The following is a 15742-nucleotide window of genomic DNA, read 5'->3' on the forward strand; positions in this document are numbered from 1 at the left end:
CAATAAGTCTAAATACACTTGGGGTATCTTCTCAGTATGTAATTAAACAGCCTCTTTCAATATCCTCACCCTCAGATTGGCAAGTACAATTATGCTAATGGCTAGGCAGGAGTTCATTGCTTCTACGTTGGGTTTACCACAACTCAGTGGCAGAGAGACCAGAACAGCAGAGTTTGGAGAGCAAGTTAACAATGACAAAACTTTTACATTATGTATTTAAAATATCTTAAAAAAGCAGAACAGGAAAAAAATTAGAATAAGAAATATTGGTCTTGGGAATGTTACTTTGGCAGAGCTCTTGTGTTTATGCCTAAGCACCAGTAAAGAAACCAGGAAATACAAAATCTGAAATAAGACTAAACACAATTTCCTAGGGCTTGAAAAATATGACATATATTCATTTATATTCTAATTGTGCTTGTTTTCTCTCAACGTGCATGCACAAGTACATACGTGCATTCATTTATTGTGAGGATTTAAACAGTTTTCCAAAAAAATATAGATTCATTCACACCCTGCCACTAAAAACATAAAAAATAAAAATTGAAATGAAGTTCCCCTTCCTTTGTTTCAGTGTGGATCACTAAAGTCTGCCTTTCTCCATAACTCTTGCAACTGCTTTGAGGAGACGAGCTAATTTTCTTTGCCCTTCTGGTTCAAGGACAAAACTATATCTCTGCTTTTGGCAACCAGTAGGCACCAGAGTTATTGGCAAATATATTTTGTGGCAAGCTTCTCAAGGCAAGATAAAATTCCCTTCTCCTGGCTGTTAAAGTTCATCATTTCTGAATCACCCCACCAACATAAATGCTTTTTCTCCCTCTCTCCATACCATCCACTCCCCCTCTACCTCGGTAGCCCAGTGTATGGCTCATTTTCTTGCTCTAGACCCTCTTTTGCCCGTGAACAACTGTCCATGTCCTCTTCCTTCCTCCCTAACAATGGTTTTCTCCTGAATCCCCCACCCGTGCCTGTTTTTACCACTTCAGTCAGTCTTGTGCAGAGAAGAATCATTGGTAAAATAGCAGAATAGTACTCATTCACACAAAATTTACCTTAGGAGTTTTCCTATTCAGCAATTCCTACAACTTAATGAGGAGCTCTCGTGTTTTGCTTGCATTCTTTACAGTCTCGTTCAGCAGATGCCGGTGCAAAATCCTCAGATGAAGTCGTAGATGAGGTTGCTGGTGACATCTTGGGCAAACTTCCCCACAACTTTGATGTTGAGGCTGCAGTGAGGAGGTACCCAACAACGTATACTCAGAGCATGAACACTGTGCTTGTCCAGGAGATGGGACGGTTCAATAAATTGTTGCAGACGATAAGGGGCTCATGCATTGATATTCAAAGAGCAATCAAGGTAAGGAAATACACAAGGAAATATATACAAGAAAAATCCTTGCAATAACTTATCATTCATTTTACTCAGCAAATATTTACTGGGGGAGAGACTGTGTGCAAACACGGTTCATTCTGCATTCTGGGGAGAGAAGCAAAATGCCTGCCCTTGAAGACCATGTAGGATTCTGGGAATGACCGTTCGTAAGTGGGTAAGGAGTTATGGAGTGTGTTAGATGGCATAGTTTGCTAGATAGGATACATGCTAAAAAAACACAAGGAGTAAGAAAGACCAAGCCTTGCTTTCATAGAGCTTAAGTTTTAAAGGTTTACTTATTTGAAAGAGAGAGAAAAGAGTGGGGGGAGGAACAGAGGGAGAGGGGGAGAGAAACTGAGCAGACTCCATGCTGAGCCTGAGTCAGGGGCCTGACCTCACGCCCCTGAGATCATGACCTGAGCTGAAACAAAGTGTCGAACATTTAACCAACTGTGCCACCCAGGTGCACCCGCACCCTTTAAAAAATATAAACAACCAATCTTTATTTTATTTTTGAGAGAGAGTGCTCACTTCGGCAGCACGTATATTTTTGGGAGAGCGAGAACGGTGGGGAGGGACCAAAGGAGAGGGAGAGAATCCCGAGCAGGCTCTACGCCCAGCGCAGAGTTGGACACTGGGCTCAGTCTCATACCTGAGCTGAAATCAAGAGTCAGACGTTTGACCAAATGAGGCACCTGGCGCCCCCATAGAGCTGAAGTTTTGATTAGGGAGATAAAAATTTAAAATAAATGTATAATTTTGATAAATGTTAAGTTCCATGAGAAAAAAATAGAGGATGAGAGGATAGAGAGTGATGGGTGGGAAACCCATTTTGTGTCAGACGACTGACACAAAGTGAAAGGTGCTGACCCTTCAGCAGAGGTCTGAACTTAACGGCAAACCATGGAACATTCGGGCTGAGGATATGGTAAGTGCAAAGACCATGAGAAGAACAAGCTTGGCCTGGTCCGGGAACACTAGGAAAGGCTCTTGTGGCTGGAGTGGAGTGAGCATGGGGGAAACAGTAGGACAGAGAAAAGCCACAGACTCATCGTGGCCTTGTTGGCCATGCTGAAGATCATAAATTTTGTTCTAAAAAACAAAAGTAAGGGGAGGTCTTCAGAACGTTTTAAGCAATGAAGTGAAATGATCTGTTCTATATTTAAAAAGTTCACTCTGACCCCTGCAGGAAGGACTGTGGGGGAGCAAGTGTGCAGGCAGCCAGCAATCCTACTATTGACGTTCCAGCTGAGCTTGTTTCTGCTGTAGCTTTGGAGGAGGAGCAAAGTGGTTGACTAGGAGCTATTATGGAAAGAGGGGTCTCCTGGGCTGGTTGTGGTGTCATCTGGCTGGAATGTTTGGCTAAGCAGCATTCAGGATCCTTGGTTTCTCCTTGACCTGGTTCTTCCTGTGTCCTTCCTGGAAGAGAACGGCCTGGCTTCCAGCATTCTGGGGAAAAGGGGGGAGAGGCCTCAGGGATCTCAGCATCCAGTGTACATTCATTCATGTAATTCCTGACTTCAGGATGGTAATCTGACCCCCTGCTGAGCCTGGCATCCCCCAGGGATTTTTTATTTTCCCTTCCACGTTTCATTCAAGATAGGCATTGTGCGGATTTGTGGAAGAAGTCCTAGAAATCTGTTTTTGAAACCCAATTTCAATAGCCCTTCTCATTCGGTCCAGGGCTGTCAGTTCCCAACACTTTTGGGTATTCCCCAGTGTGTCTGCTTGCTGCTCGGCTTTCTCCTCTACTGGTCAGGATCCGGTCAACGCCCGACTTCAACATCACCTGCCAACAGTCCAAATGCTTTCTAGCTCCCAAAACTGTGTTGCCATCTTGCCTTGCCCTAATTTTTTTCTGCACTTGTAGGATTATGCCCTTAAAACAAATTCTTTTACTGATGTTTTAGTGGGTTTGGGAAAGGAGGCAAAGGAAATGTGGGTGTTGAACATATTAAATTTACTCTAAAATCTTCTCTGTATGTTAGTAGGGGTAATTCTGTCAACTATAGAGAAAAGAGAAACAATGATGGCAACTGGCCCAACTGTAAGGTCAAGGAGGCAGTAATTTTTAAAGGCCTCAAAGTTTTAACATATGTCCACCAGTGATTCAAAATGGGTAAGACTGGGGCCCCTGGCTGGCTCTGTTGGTAGAGCATGCAACTCTTGATCTCAGGGTCATGATTTTGATCCCCATGTTGGGCAAAGAGTTTATCTAAATAATTAACAAAATGGGATAAGATCAGTTAGACTTCATAGGTGGAACTGAGACTATTTTAACTTTCCAAAGGATTTCATATAATTTTTCTAATTTTATATTTATCACTATTCTTTTAAGAAGACAGGAGATGTAACAGTTGTCTATTCAAAAGAGCAGTGAACTTGCTGTGAAGTGTGTAAGCCTGATGATTCACAGACCCGTACCCCTGGGACAAACAATACATTATATGTTAATTTAAAAAAAATTTTTTTAAAGGCAAAAAAAGAAAAAAAGGCAGTAAACTAAGTCCAAGTTAGTCTGTGATTTAATAGCTAGTGAGTAGCTAAGTATTAAGATTTTTCCAGGGTGGGCAAAAGGCTGAAGGAAGTCAAAAGGCACAAACTTTTAGTTATAAAATAAAAGCCATGGGAGTGCAATGTATAGCCTAAAGACTATAGTTAATAATACTGTGTTGCAAATTCAAAAGTTGTTGTGAGTGAATCTTAAAAGTTCTCATCACAAGAAATAATACTGTAACTATGTACGGTGACAGATGTTACCCAGACTATTGTGACCATTTTGCAATATATCCAAATACTAAACCATCATATTGTATATATGAAACTAATACAGTTGAGGCTTTAACAACATGGGGGTTAGGGTTGCTGACCCCCTTGTAGCCAAAAATCCGCATATAACTCCTGACCTCTCAAAAACTTAACTGCTAATAGCCAACTGATGACTGGAAGCCTTGTCCATAACATAAACAGTCAACACATAACATGTATAATGTACTGTATTCTTACAATACCATTCTCTGAAATCTTTCATTATTTCCAGGTTACTTGGTTCATCTGTGAGTTTCTTCAAATAGGTACAAATCTCAAAAAAAAAAAATTTCAATGTATTTATTGAAAAAAATCCACATGGACCCATACAGTTCAAATCCATTTGTTCAAGGGTCAACTCTACCATGTTACATGTCAATTATACCCCAGTAAGAAAATTTTCCACAAAAATTTGATTAAAAGTAAAATTGTCAATATTTTGTAAGGAATAGTTCAATGACTCCATGACTTACTGTCAGCAAATGAATGTATCTTTTCTTTTTTTATGACTCAGCTTTCATCACAAATTTAAAGATTTTATTTATTTATTTGACAGAGATCACAACTAGGCAGAGAGACAGGGAGAGAGAGGAGGGGAAGCACGCTCCCTACCAAGCAGAGAGCCCGATGCGGGGCTCGATCCCAGAACCCTGGGATCAGGCCCCGAGCCAAAGGCAGAGGCTTTAACCCACTGAGCCACCCAGGCGCCCCTTTCATCACAAGTTTAAACAAAGGATAATTATGAAAAAGGTATTTAAGAGAGGATTGTCCAAAATCAGTATTATCATGTTACCCAAATGTTTCAGGGGCTTGTGGTGATGTCTACAGATCTTGAAGAAGTGGTTAGCAGCATTCTGAATGTCAAAATTCCAGGAATGTGGATGGGTAAATCATACCCAAGCCTTAAACCACTTGGGAGCTATGTGAATGACTTCCTTTCAAGACTGAAATTCTTGCAAGTGAGTTCATCTAAACTATCATATATGGTTTCATTTCATTTTCATCAGGATGCCTAACGTGACGTTACTCTCTAGTTTTTCTGTGCATCCCAGGCAGAAATGACCACTACTCAGTATTGCATATAATGTACGTAACTGTTACACTGAACTGTCAAAATACGAATATGGGAAACAGAATCTCTGAAAGCTTCTTTAGAACAGGTGTTCATATTTAGTAAACAACACACTCAAGTCAGTGATGCTTGAAGAGAGAAAACAACTGGCTATGTTGATTTTTTACATTAAATACTAAGCATCAAAATAGATTCCTAGAGCAGAGCACCTTAGAAAGCCAGGCGAGCTACTAGCAAGAAACGTTATCTTTTCCTTGTCCAGCATTCTTCCAGATCATGAAGTCAGTAGACTGCTGGTTCAGCCCAACATGGTAATAATCTCCATGGCGAATTGTCTTGGAAATGTTGAGTGTGCAGAAATCTATCTCCTAATTATCCAGCAATACTGGTGCTTAACTATGTTATTAATTACATTCATTAAAAGTATTAATTTCCTACATACTGTTCATAATGCATCAAAACTGCCTGTGAGAAAATTTCTGCAGGGATAAAATGACTCAACTTCCCTTGAATAACACAGGCCTTCTTGTTATTACTAGAGTTGATACTAAAGAAATAAGATTATTCTTGAACGATGAAGGCTCTACCTTGGACTCTAACAGGGAAAAGTTCTTCAAATTCTTTTGACTTCTATAATTTTCTATTTAAAAATCAGTAGTCAATTAGCTTCTTAAACTATGATATGAACAGAATTATTTGGGTATCTTCGATATTTATAATATCTTAAGCTCTCACTATGGTTTCTTTAGTAAGTTCTTTGTATAATACTGTGTTTCCATATGTTGGATTTCATTGTATTTTGGTAAAGTAGGTGGGAAAACTTCCAAAGGAATATTCTACTGGACAGCAATGATGAGAGAGAAAAAAATGGGAAAAATATTACCAGATGTTATAGGGATCTAGTCAACTATGGAACATGATATATTGTGCAACAACGTATATCAGATATTCATCATTGTGTGGAGCTTTTTGGAAGGAATCACTAGGCACATACAGAGACATTCACTTCTGCATTAACCCACATTGTGACATCCCAGCTGAGGCAATGGATATGAAACGGAAGTCAGAATATACACTGAATAAGTAGCTTTTTAAAACCTCGACAGTGTCAAGTTTTTTCCCTGAACGTGTTGGCTCACTTATGAGTCTACCTAAAGCATAACAGGGGGAGTGCTGGGGTGAATTTTATTAAGCTGTTGTTGTATTCAAAGTTGAAAGGCTCCAACCTCATGACATGTGTGCTTTGTCATCACAGCAGTGGTACGAGGTGGGCCCTCCTCCAGTCTTCTGGCTCTCCGGCTTCTTCTTCACGCAAGCCTTCCTGACTGGTGCTCAGCAGAACTATGCCAGGAAATACACCATCCCCATTGACCTTCTCGGGTTTGACTATGAGGTAATGGAGGACAAGGAGTACAAGCACGCCCCGGAAGACGGTAAGTGCGCCGGCAGAGTGAGTCGGCTTCCATCGAGGTACGGAACAGACAACGTTCTTGCTTACTTTGCTCAACTGTCAGAATTTTAATCATCATGTATGTTACTCTCAAGTAGTTGAGGAAAAGAAATTCTTATCAACATGCACTATACTTTTACAGTCTATCACCTTAAAAACAAATCAACAAAGAATTCCAACCATCTTAACATCCACATACCCTCAGCAACTGTCCCGTGTCTCTGTCCCTTTTATAGCAAATTTCTTCAAAGAATTGTCTTTACATGCCCTCTCCAGGCTCTCACTTCCTAGTTCCCATCTACCTCTCATGCTCTCCAATAAACTGATGTTAGTAAACAGAGTTAGTAATGACCTCCTTATTGGCAAATCCCATGAATTCAGTCTTCATCTTAAACTCATAGTTCTCATCCGTTGACACCACTCTCCTTCTAAAGACATCCTTCTCCCTGGGTTTCTCCTGATTCTCTCACCGGACACATTCGTGCTTCTTTGCTAGCTTTTCCTCCTCTGAATACTGGAGTTTCCAAGGACTTAATCCTGGGACAGTTGCTCTTTTCTTTTATTTTTATTCCTAACACACTCAGAATGGGCATATTGTTGAATACCCGAAGGGCATGTAAGAACCTTCTGCTAAGGTGTTGTTTATTGTTCCTTCCATTATATCAACCTTAAAATAATACATTCTCTGTACAGCTCATTGTAACACATGCTGTAAGAGAGATCAATAAAATAGATGTTCAAGTTCCCCTGTCCTAATAAAAGTCAAAATGTAGATAGATAAGCAATATACTAAGAAGGACAAATAATTTGGTTCCAACTAAGTTGGGTAAAAAGGAATCAGAGGAGGGGCATGGAGTTGCTCTGTATCATTGTTGGGTCCAGAACACCCCCATTACACACAGGTGGAAACAAAGGCTCTGGAGAGTTAACTAACTTGCCCAAGGTGTCTTGGCCAGCAATAGGCAGAGTTGACCAAAGCCCATGCCATCTGGCTTTTATGCTTCACTAGCCGCTTTCTCAAAGGCCTGCTGAGTATTTTTGCGGAAGTACAAGTCTGAAAATATTATCACCTTTCTCAAGGAAAGTTTCTTGAAGAACCTATGGTTGACTCTAAAGTATTTAATTCAGATGCAAGATTTTTTTTTTCTAAATTCTCCTCATATCATTATGATAAAAGGCAGGGAAAATGACATTTCAATTGAAGGCTAGTTAGCATAGATGTCCCTCAGAGTTATAGGTTTTTTTGAACTCAGCTAAGAAACACAATTACTCAACGCATTGCCTGAAGTTTATGAACTAGTTAATACTGAAGATAAAACTACTGAATTGCCAATCATTATACACTGAACTTAGACATGGTACAAGTTCACTGGTATCTCTTTTTACAGTGATTTACTAATTTAACCCACACCTGTTCTTATTCAAGATCTAAATGTATCAAAATCCAAAATCATCTGGAAAACGGTGGGGCACATATAAAGTACAGCTTCAGGATCAGTAAGGACCAGTCAGTGCTCTAAGATCATGCAGTGAAGTGTAGCCATCGATTAAATGAACCATTTCACTGAGTGTTGAAGTATCAGCCAAGGTCTGATTTATAATAGCTGATAGTAATTCGTGAATTACTGCTGATAGATAGTAAATTGTGAATTTTATTGCTTTGTACACACACACACGTTTTCACCAATAAACACAGATACCCACAATATAGCCTTTTTGTCATTCCTATTTTTTCCTTCCAACTTAGCTAATTACCCAAAGGAAAATGAGATTCCATGGAATGATTTGGAGCAATGAGCTTTTCCCAAAGAACAACTTTCTCATGGGACCCTCATGGGAGGAACCCAGATCACACCTGGGAAGAACCGGTGTTTTTTCTCCCCCAGAGTTTCTACCATTCCATCGGCTGGTCTCTTTCATACACACTTTAGTGTGTGCCTGTTTCTGGGTTCTGGGGCTCACAAAGAAGTCAGCCTTACTTACCTAGATTAAATTGAACTTAATGAAAAAGGTCACTCTTTTTTTTTTTTTTTAAGATTTTTTTATTTGTTTGACAGAGAGAGAAAGATCACAAGTAGGCAGAGAGGCAGGCAGAGAGAGAGGGAAGCAGGCTCCCCACTGAGCAGAGAGCCCGATGCGGGGCTCCATCCCAGAACCCTGAGATCATGACCTGAGCCGAAGGCAGAGGCTTTAACCCACTGAGCCACCCAGGCGCCCCGAAAAAGGTCATTCTTAAAGTGACTCATGATGTGGCCACAATGCCACTGTAAATCCATGTAAATTTGGAATCACACATTCTAGCTGTACTTTCTAAGATTCTTCTTATCAGAATTATTAGTACTAATGGGGGACTCAGAGTCCCCAGTGACGGGCATTATACAGCAGGAGGCAGAAAATGGTGGAGAGGAGCTGAAGAAACCGCAGGGGACACTGTATGTCAACCATATCTCCGAGATGGCAAAGGCTGTGGCCCAGAGTAGGAGCAGTTCTGAACCAGGACCCAGTCAGTATCTACTTATCCTTTCAGATCCTTTTAGATCTCGTATCTTCCCTATGGCCTGTACTGACCGGGAGAAAGAAAACCGTGTTTGTGTATCTCCATCACATTTCCTGTAAAATTGTTGCTGGGTTTGGAGGAAATTTTATCCTTATTGCCACTTGTCTTAGGTGTTGAAATGAACTGTTTACTTTTTCTGACATTATCTTTCTTCCCCAAGTGGAGAATAGACCATCTAAGTAGTTAAAACCAGAGATTTAGTGGGCTATGCTTACAAGTCAGTGGGGCAGGGTATTAAATGGCTCTCTTGGACCTGTCTGTAGTCTTCTATTTTCCTATTCCTATCCATTACTGTGGCTGCCCTGTAGGCCTTAGATAGGGCTGGAGTGATTAGTATGTAGGATGTGGCTACTGACCAAACTCTCTCTCAGGCAGATCTATCCCCAACATCGTTCCAGGCTTAAGGTGCCTTTTGCAATTTAGCTTTACCAGAATAATAGTTGAAAAGTGACTGGACAAGTGCTTTGCCAGTTAATAAAACTGGTATTTTGCTCCCACTGTTCTTTCCATCAGTTGAAACTGAGAGAGGAGGAAGTCTTCCTCCCCAGTCAACATTTGTCACTGGATTAGCCACATGCGGCTTTTAAAATTAAGCTGTAATTAAAGTCCCTCAATCACACTAGCCATGTTTCAGGTCTTTAATAGCCAATGGCTACCACACTGCAAAGCACAGATATGGGTTATTTCTTTCATTACAGAAAGTCCCATTGGATGGATGGCCCAAGCAGACTTCCACATACTACCTCACAAAGCGCTTTCACTAGTATTAGCTGATTTGACCGTAACGACTCTACGAGGCAGAAAGTAGGCATTACTGTTTTGCGAATGTTTTCCAGTTGTTCTCAGAGGACCAAATATACCCAGAGTTAAATGACTTGCTCAAGGTCACACAGAAAATTAGGAACTAAGACCTAGATCTAAGATCCACATTGCTTCCCTTCACATCTGTGCAACCATTACAATGAACGTTTTGACGTACGTACACCTAGATTCAATTTGTGAAACTTTACACAAAAGGACAGAGAACTGATTGGAGTTTCAGGGATTTCCTAGTTTGTGTTCTTCAGTGGTTAGTCTATGAATGACGTCCTGGAAGGAGGTCACCCGTGTGTTCTCTCATACAGACTAAGAAGAGATCTGGGTGTGAGGATAAATTCTAAAAGAGGGAGAGAGAAATAACTTTCATGATATTAGAGATCTGCACAAGCATATTTTCTTCACATGCTGCCTCGAAGCCACTGAATCCCGACAACTACATTGGGAATTTTTCCTGCAGACTTCATGGCCTCCCACATTACAACCATTGGCCAACTAAAAACATAAATCTGGTACTGTTCACCCAGACTGAGAATTTCCCATAGATGGATTTAAAATTTATCTTCCACATCTAATCTTACTATTGAGTTAACTAGGAAGATCTTCTTAGAATCTGGATGTTAAGACAAAGCATTCAGAATACTGCTTTTACTTTAGAACAAGCCTTGGGCTGCTGACCTAGTACCATACCATCTGCAGAGCACTCAGAGGAATTTTAGACTCAGAACTTAATCAATATACATATTTAAACAGTTGTATTAACCTGCTTCTTTTATATTTAGGGGTTTTCATTCATGGATTATTTCTGGATGGAGCTTCCTGGAGTAGAAAGACCAAGAAACTTGCAGAATCACATCCCAAAATTCTTTATGACACAGTGCCTGTGGTTAGTATTTGATATACCAATATGGGGGTGGGGGACACTATTTTATATGCACACACACACACACACACACACAAACACACACCCCACATACAGACATTCTCATCATGATAATTATGTTTTATTAAGTTCCTGCCAGCACAGAATTAGTGAATGCTGAACCACAGCTCCTAGGAGAAATACAAGGTTAAGTTTCTACGCTCCTCTGGTCACATTTTTGTTAACCAATCAAGACATAACTTGTTTTGTGTCTCTTTTAAAATGCCATATTTAATATATACTTTTGATTTATTAACATTGAACTCAGAGAAAACAGCACTGTAACTTATGCCTGGATGAACCTTACAGTATTTTCTTCCTGAGGCCCATCCCAGTCTTCTTGCACTCAGGAACACTAGGGAGCACCTGAGCACTACATTTAGGGCCATTTTAAACAGGGAAATCACTAACAACAAAATGCAAAAAACTCCTTATTAAATAACCTATCAAAATGAAACTTGTTTCCATTTACCAAGGTGAAATAGAAAAACGGAGTGTCACCAGGTTCAATCTCAGCTGGAAAAGTACTTGTTTGATGACTCAGATTTTTTGAGGTTCTGAGTATGCTTGTGAATGATCGTACAACAGAGTACTGGTTCTAGGATGATGAATAAACGTTAGTGATAAGCAGATTTGCAAATACAGAATCCAGAAAGAATGAGGACTGACTATATACATGCATCCACATATGCATATATATTTCTTACATATACTTTGACCTAAAAATGATACTGAGAGACTAAAAGATAACTATATGAAAGCCAACCCCATAAAAACGTGTTTGCTAGGAACCAATCTGCAGTATGAGCCAACTAAGCTATGGAAGATATTGTTTCCATCTGTTACTGAATCATGAGAAAACGACTAGACAAATTTTCATACACTTGGAAAGGCCTGTCTGGAATGGTGCGATAAAATACAGGCTGTGCATTTACATGTATTGTTTTGTGGGACACTGGGAGCAGCTCAGACGGGCAAAAATCCTAACAGGTACGGTGAGGGACGAGCTATTCCCAGAAACCTGACCTATATGCTAAGATACTGTGTATGGACAGAGAGTTTTAAACAGGCGACCCAAATTCAAAGTCACAGGGTAAGTTTCAAGAGTTGACTGGGATAGACCTGGAAGCTCTTTTAAGGTAGTTCACAATGAATACAAAGGTATTTGTAAGTGGATGATTCTCAGACATAGGTCACTTAGTGAGAAAAATTCTCATTAAGAAAATGTGTTTTTGGCCAAGATGAAATACACTCATTAAGTGTTGTTGAGTCCTCATATTTAATTACATCCAAAAACAGCTTTATGGATTCCGCAATAATGTGGGAGAAGCATACACTAACATCACTATTAACTCCTTCAGACAATTTATTTAGACCTGAGAAACCTGAAAGAGGGCTCTGAACAGTGGGCTGTCAAGCCAACATCCGCTCAAGGATTCCACTTTATAAGGGAAAAAGGAATCGAATTAGATTTTAAAACAAAACACTATTTCCTCATTATGACCATAGTTTGTTCTTTATGCTTATTTTCAGAGACCAACCTGCCCCACATTCTTCTGAGATTGGTTAGGTTGGTTAGGCTTAACAGTGCTTAGTATTTTAGGAACTTGGCTAATGACTTCCTAAAAATAAAGTGGGTATATTATAGGAATAAAGGAATGCAACTAGGTTTGAAACAGCACGAGGTGTGTACTAGCCCCTTTAAAATAGCCACCTAAAATGGGGAGGTGATCTAAGCTCTAGAATCACTGACAAAATCCTTTTAGATTTTTTTGATTGGCCTGCATTAAATTAATATGGTGACATGATTATCAGTGGTGGTGGTTCCCTTTGAAAGCACGTATGATTTTGTGGTTGTTGATGTAAACAGTCAAAAGTCCTCCCCAGGTAAGTATGGTGAATAGGTAAAGAATACATAGATAACATGTTTCTTGACAGGTGAAAATAATTATTTTTTCTCATTTAGTTGGCTCCGAAAATAGTTCTGAGAACACTAAAAAAAAAGTTTTGAGCAAAATGCCTAGGAATAAACTTACCCAAGGAAGTGAAAGACCTATACTGATGAAAGAAATTGGAAACAACACGAATGCAAAGACATCCCATGCTCATGGGTTGGAAGAATTATAGTTAAAATGTCCACACTACCCAAAGCAATGTCCAGATTTTATGCAATCCCTATCAGAATACCAACAGCATTGTTCACAAAATTAGAATTCCAAAATTTGTATGGAAAAATCAAACACCCGAATAGCCAAAACAATCTTGAGAAAAAAGAAGCTGAAGACCTCACAATTTCATATTGAAACTCACCCAATCAAAACAGTATGGAACTGGCACCAAAAAAAAGATCTATGCAGAAATAACCCCACACTTCTATGACTAATTAATCTACAACAAAGGAGGCAAGAACACACAATGGAGAAAAGACAGCCTCTTTGACAAATGGTGCTGGGAAAACTGGACAGCTACATGCAAAAGAATGAAACTGGACCATTTTTTAAAACCATACACAAAAATAAATTCAAAATGAATTAAAGGCCAAAATATGGGACCTGAAACCATAAAATGCCTAGAAAAAAACATAGGCAGTAATCTCCTCAGCACTGGTTTTAACATTTTTCTAGACAGGTCACCGAAGGCAGGGGAAACAAAAATAAGCTATTGGGACTCCATTAAAATAAAAAGCTTTTGTATAGTGAAGGAAACCATCAACAAAAGAAAAAGGCAACCTACTGAATGGGGGAAGACATTTGCAATGATTCTATCCAATAAGGGGTTAATATCCAAAGTACGTAAAGAACATATAATTCAAGAGAAAAAAAAAAATGGACAGAGGACCTGAATAGACAGTTTTCCAAAGACCACCTAGAGATGGTCAACAGAAACATGAAAAGACGCTCTTCATCACTAATCACCGGGGAACTGCAAATGAAAAAGCCACGATGAGGTATCATCTGACACCTGTCAGAACTGCTAGCATCAAAAAGAGAAATGGAGAAAAAGGAACCCTGGCGCACTGCTGGTGGAAATGCAAACTGGGGCACCCACTATGGAAAACAGTATGGAGTTTCCTCAAAGAGTTAGAAATACCATATGATCCAGTAATTCCATTACTGGGTATTTACTCAAAGATAAACGAAAACAGAAGAGTCAAGATATGGAAGCATAAAGAGGCTATCAGAAGACGAGTGGGTAAAGCTGTGGCTATATATAAAATATTACATGTAGATGTAGATCAGTGTATATACGTAATATTATACAGTATTTTCAGCCATAAAAAAGAATGAGATCTTACCATTTACAACATGGATGGACCTAGAGGATATAATGGTAAGTGAAATACGTCAGAGAAAGACAAATACCGCATGGTTTCACTCATATGGAATCTTAAGTGAACAAGGAAAGAGACAAACAAAAAAACCCCCGACTCTTAAATACAGAGAGCAAACTGGTGGTTGTTGGAGGGGAAGCGGGAGATCGAGGGGAGGGTGGATGAAATAAAGGGGATTAAGATGTACGAACTTCTATTATACAATAAATGAGCGCAGAGATGGAAAGTACGACACAGGGAACACAGTGCGTAAGACTTTAAGAACTATCTGGTGACCTCTGGGGACTGTACTTACTTGATGAGCACTGAGGGAGGGACAGAATTGTTGAATCATTATGTTGTACACCTGAAACTAATACCACAGCAGTTAATTATACTTTAATTTAAAAAAATGGTTACAAATTAAATGTTTTGAACAATGGCAGTACTGCTAACAAAAATAAGATCTGTTTGGGCCACAGAGATTTGCAGACACAGAACTGAAATCCCCTATTAGGTTCAAATGTAAGTATCATACCCTTGACTCAAAAGCACTTTTATGCACTTTCTTCCAGATGTGGCTAAAGCCCTGTAAAAGGGTAGAGATACCAGAACGACCAAGTTATGTTGCTCCACTGTACAAGACAAGTGAGCGAAGAGGAACCTTATCCACCACTGGTCATTCTACGAACTTTGTTATTGCCATGACTCTTCCCTCTGACCGACCCGTGGAACACTGGATTGGACGGGGTGTGGCACTATTATGTCAGCTTAATTCGTAATTCGAAGACACCTGTTCCTATTTCTTGTTAGATGGTTAGGAAGAAAATATAAACAATTTGGTTTATGTAGATTTCACTTAAAGCTGTACTTAATTATAAATTTATGTGCAAATGCAGCCTGTATTTTTAAAATGCCTCCTACTTCAGTGTAAGGAATGTTCTGAAATAAAGACTAAAGAAAACACACTGGTGTATTTGCTCTTTTTGAATAACTTTATTTTGGGAGAGTTCCATAAGCATCAGGAACATACATAAAATGACACACCACTGTTGACAATGAAAAAAAAAACAGCATTGGATCATTTCCAGCTTTATAAATTTTTAAAAAATGATTCAGTTACAACAAAAAAAAAGTTTAGATATTTTAGCAAGTATCACCTTGCAGGACCATAATCATATTTAAGCCACTGACGTAGTTAATGGAAAAAATTCACACTGCATCTAGTTACTATAGTATTTCTACGCATAATCACAGCTGATTGAATGCAATGTGATATACACCAAAATTCATATGGATGTCACACAGTGACAGCATTGTACAAGTAACATGAATGACCTCCAACAAACACACATTAAATCAGACTGGTCAAGCTAAATGGAATGTTGGAGCCAAACAGAAATGTTGTGGAATTCAGATTGTCTAGTAAGAC

General features: G+C 39.4%; 1 protein-coding gene across 2 annotated transcripts in view; it reads left to right on the plus strand.

The window, feature by feature from the left end:
• Positions 1–15270, plus strand: part of DNAH7 (dynein axonemal heavy chain 7) — a 275773-nt gene extending 260503 nt beyond the window's left edge. The window contains exons 61-65 of one of the 2 annotated variants that reach the window (XM_032860188.1): positions 1130–1360; positions 4990–5142; positions 6511–6688; positions 10861–10964; positions 14886–15270. In XM_032860188.1, the coding sequence (XP_032716079.1) occupies positions 1130–1360; positions 4990–5142; positions 6511–6688; positions 10861–10964; positions 14886–15092 (873 nt within the window). In that variant the 3' untranslated portion in view covers positions 15093–15270. The remainder of the gene's footprint in view (positions 1–1129; positions 1361–4989; positions 5143–6510; positions 6689–10860; positions 10965–14885) is intronic. The other variant, XM_032860189.1, reaches the window with a different exon arrangement.
• The last annotated feature ends 472 nt before the right edge of the window (positions 15271–15742 follow it).

The sequence above is a fragment of the Lontra canadensis genome, unplaced genomic scaffold (genome assembly GCF_010015895.1).
Source record: "Lontra canadensis isolate GAN:19392208 unplaced genomic scaffold, GSC_riverotter_1.0 scaffold18, whole genome shotgun sequence".
Taxonomy (NCBI): Eukaryota; Metazoa; Chordata; class Mammalia; order Carnivora; family Mustelidae; genus Lontra; species Lontra canadensis.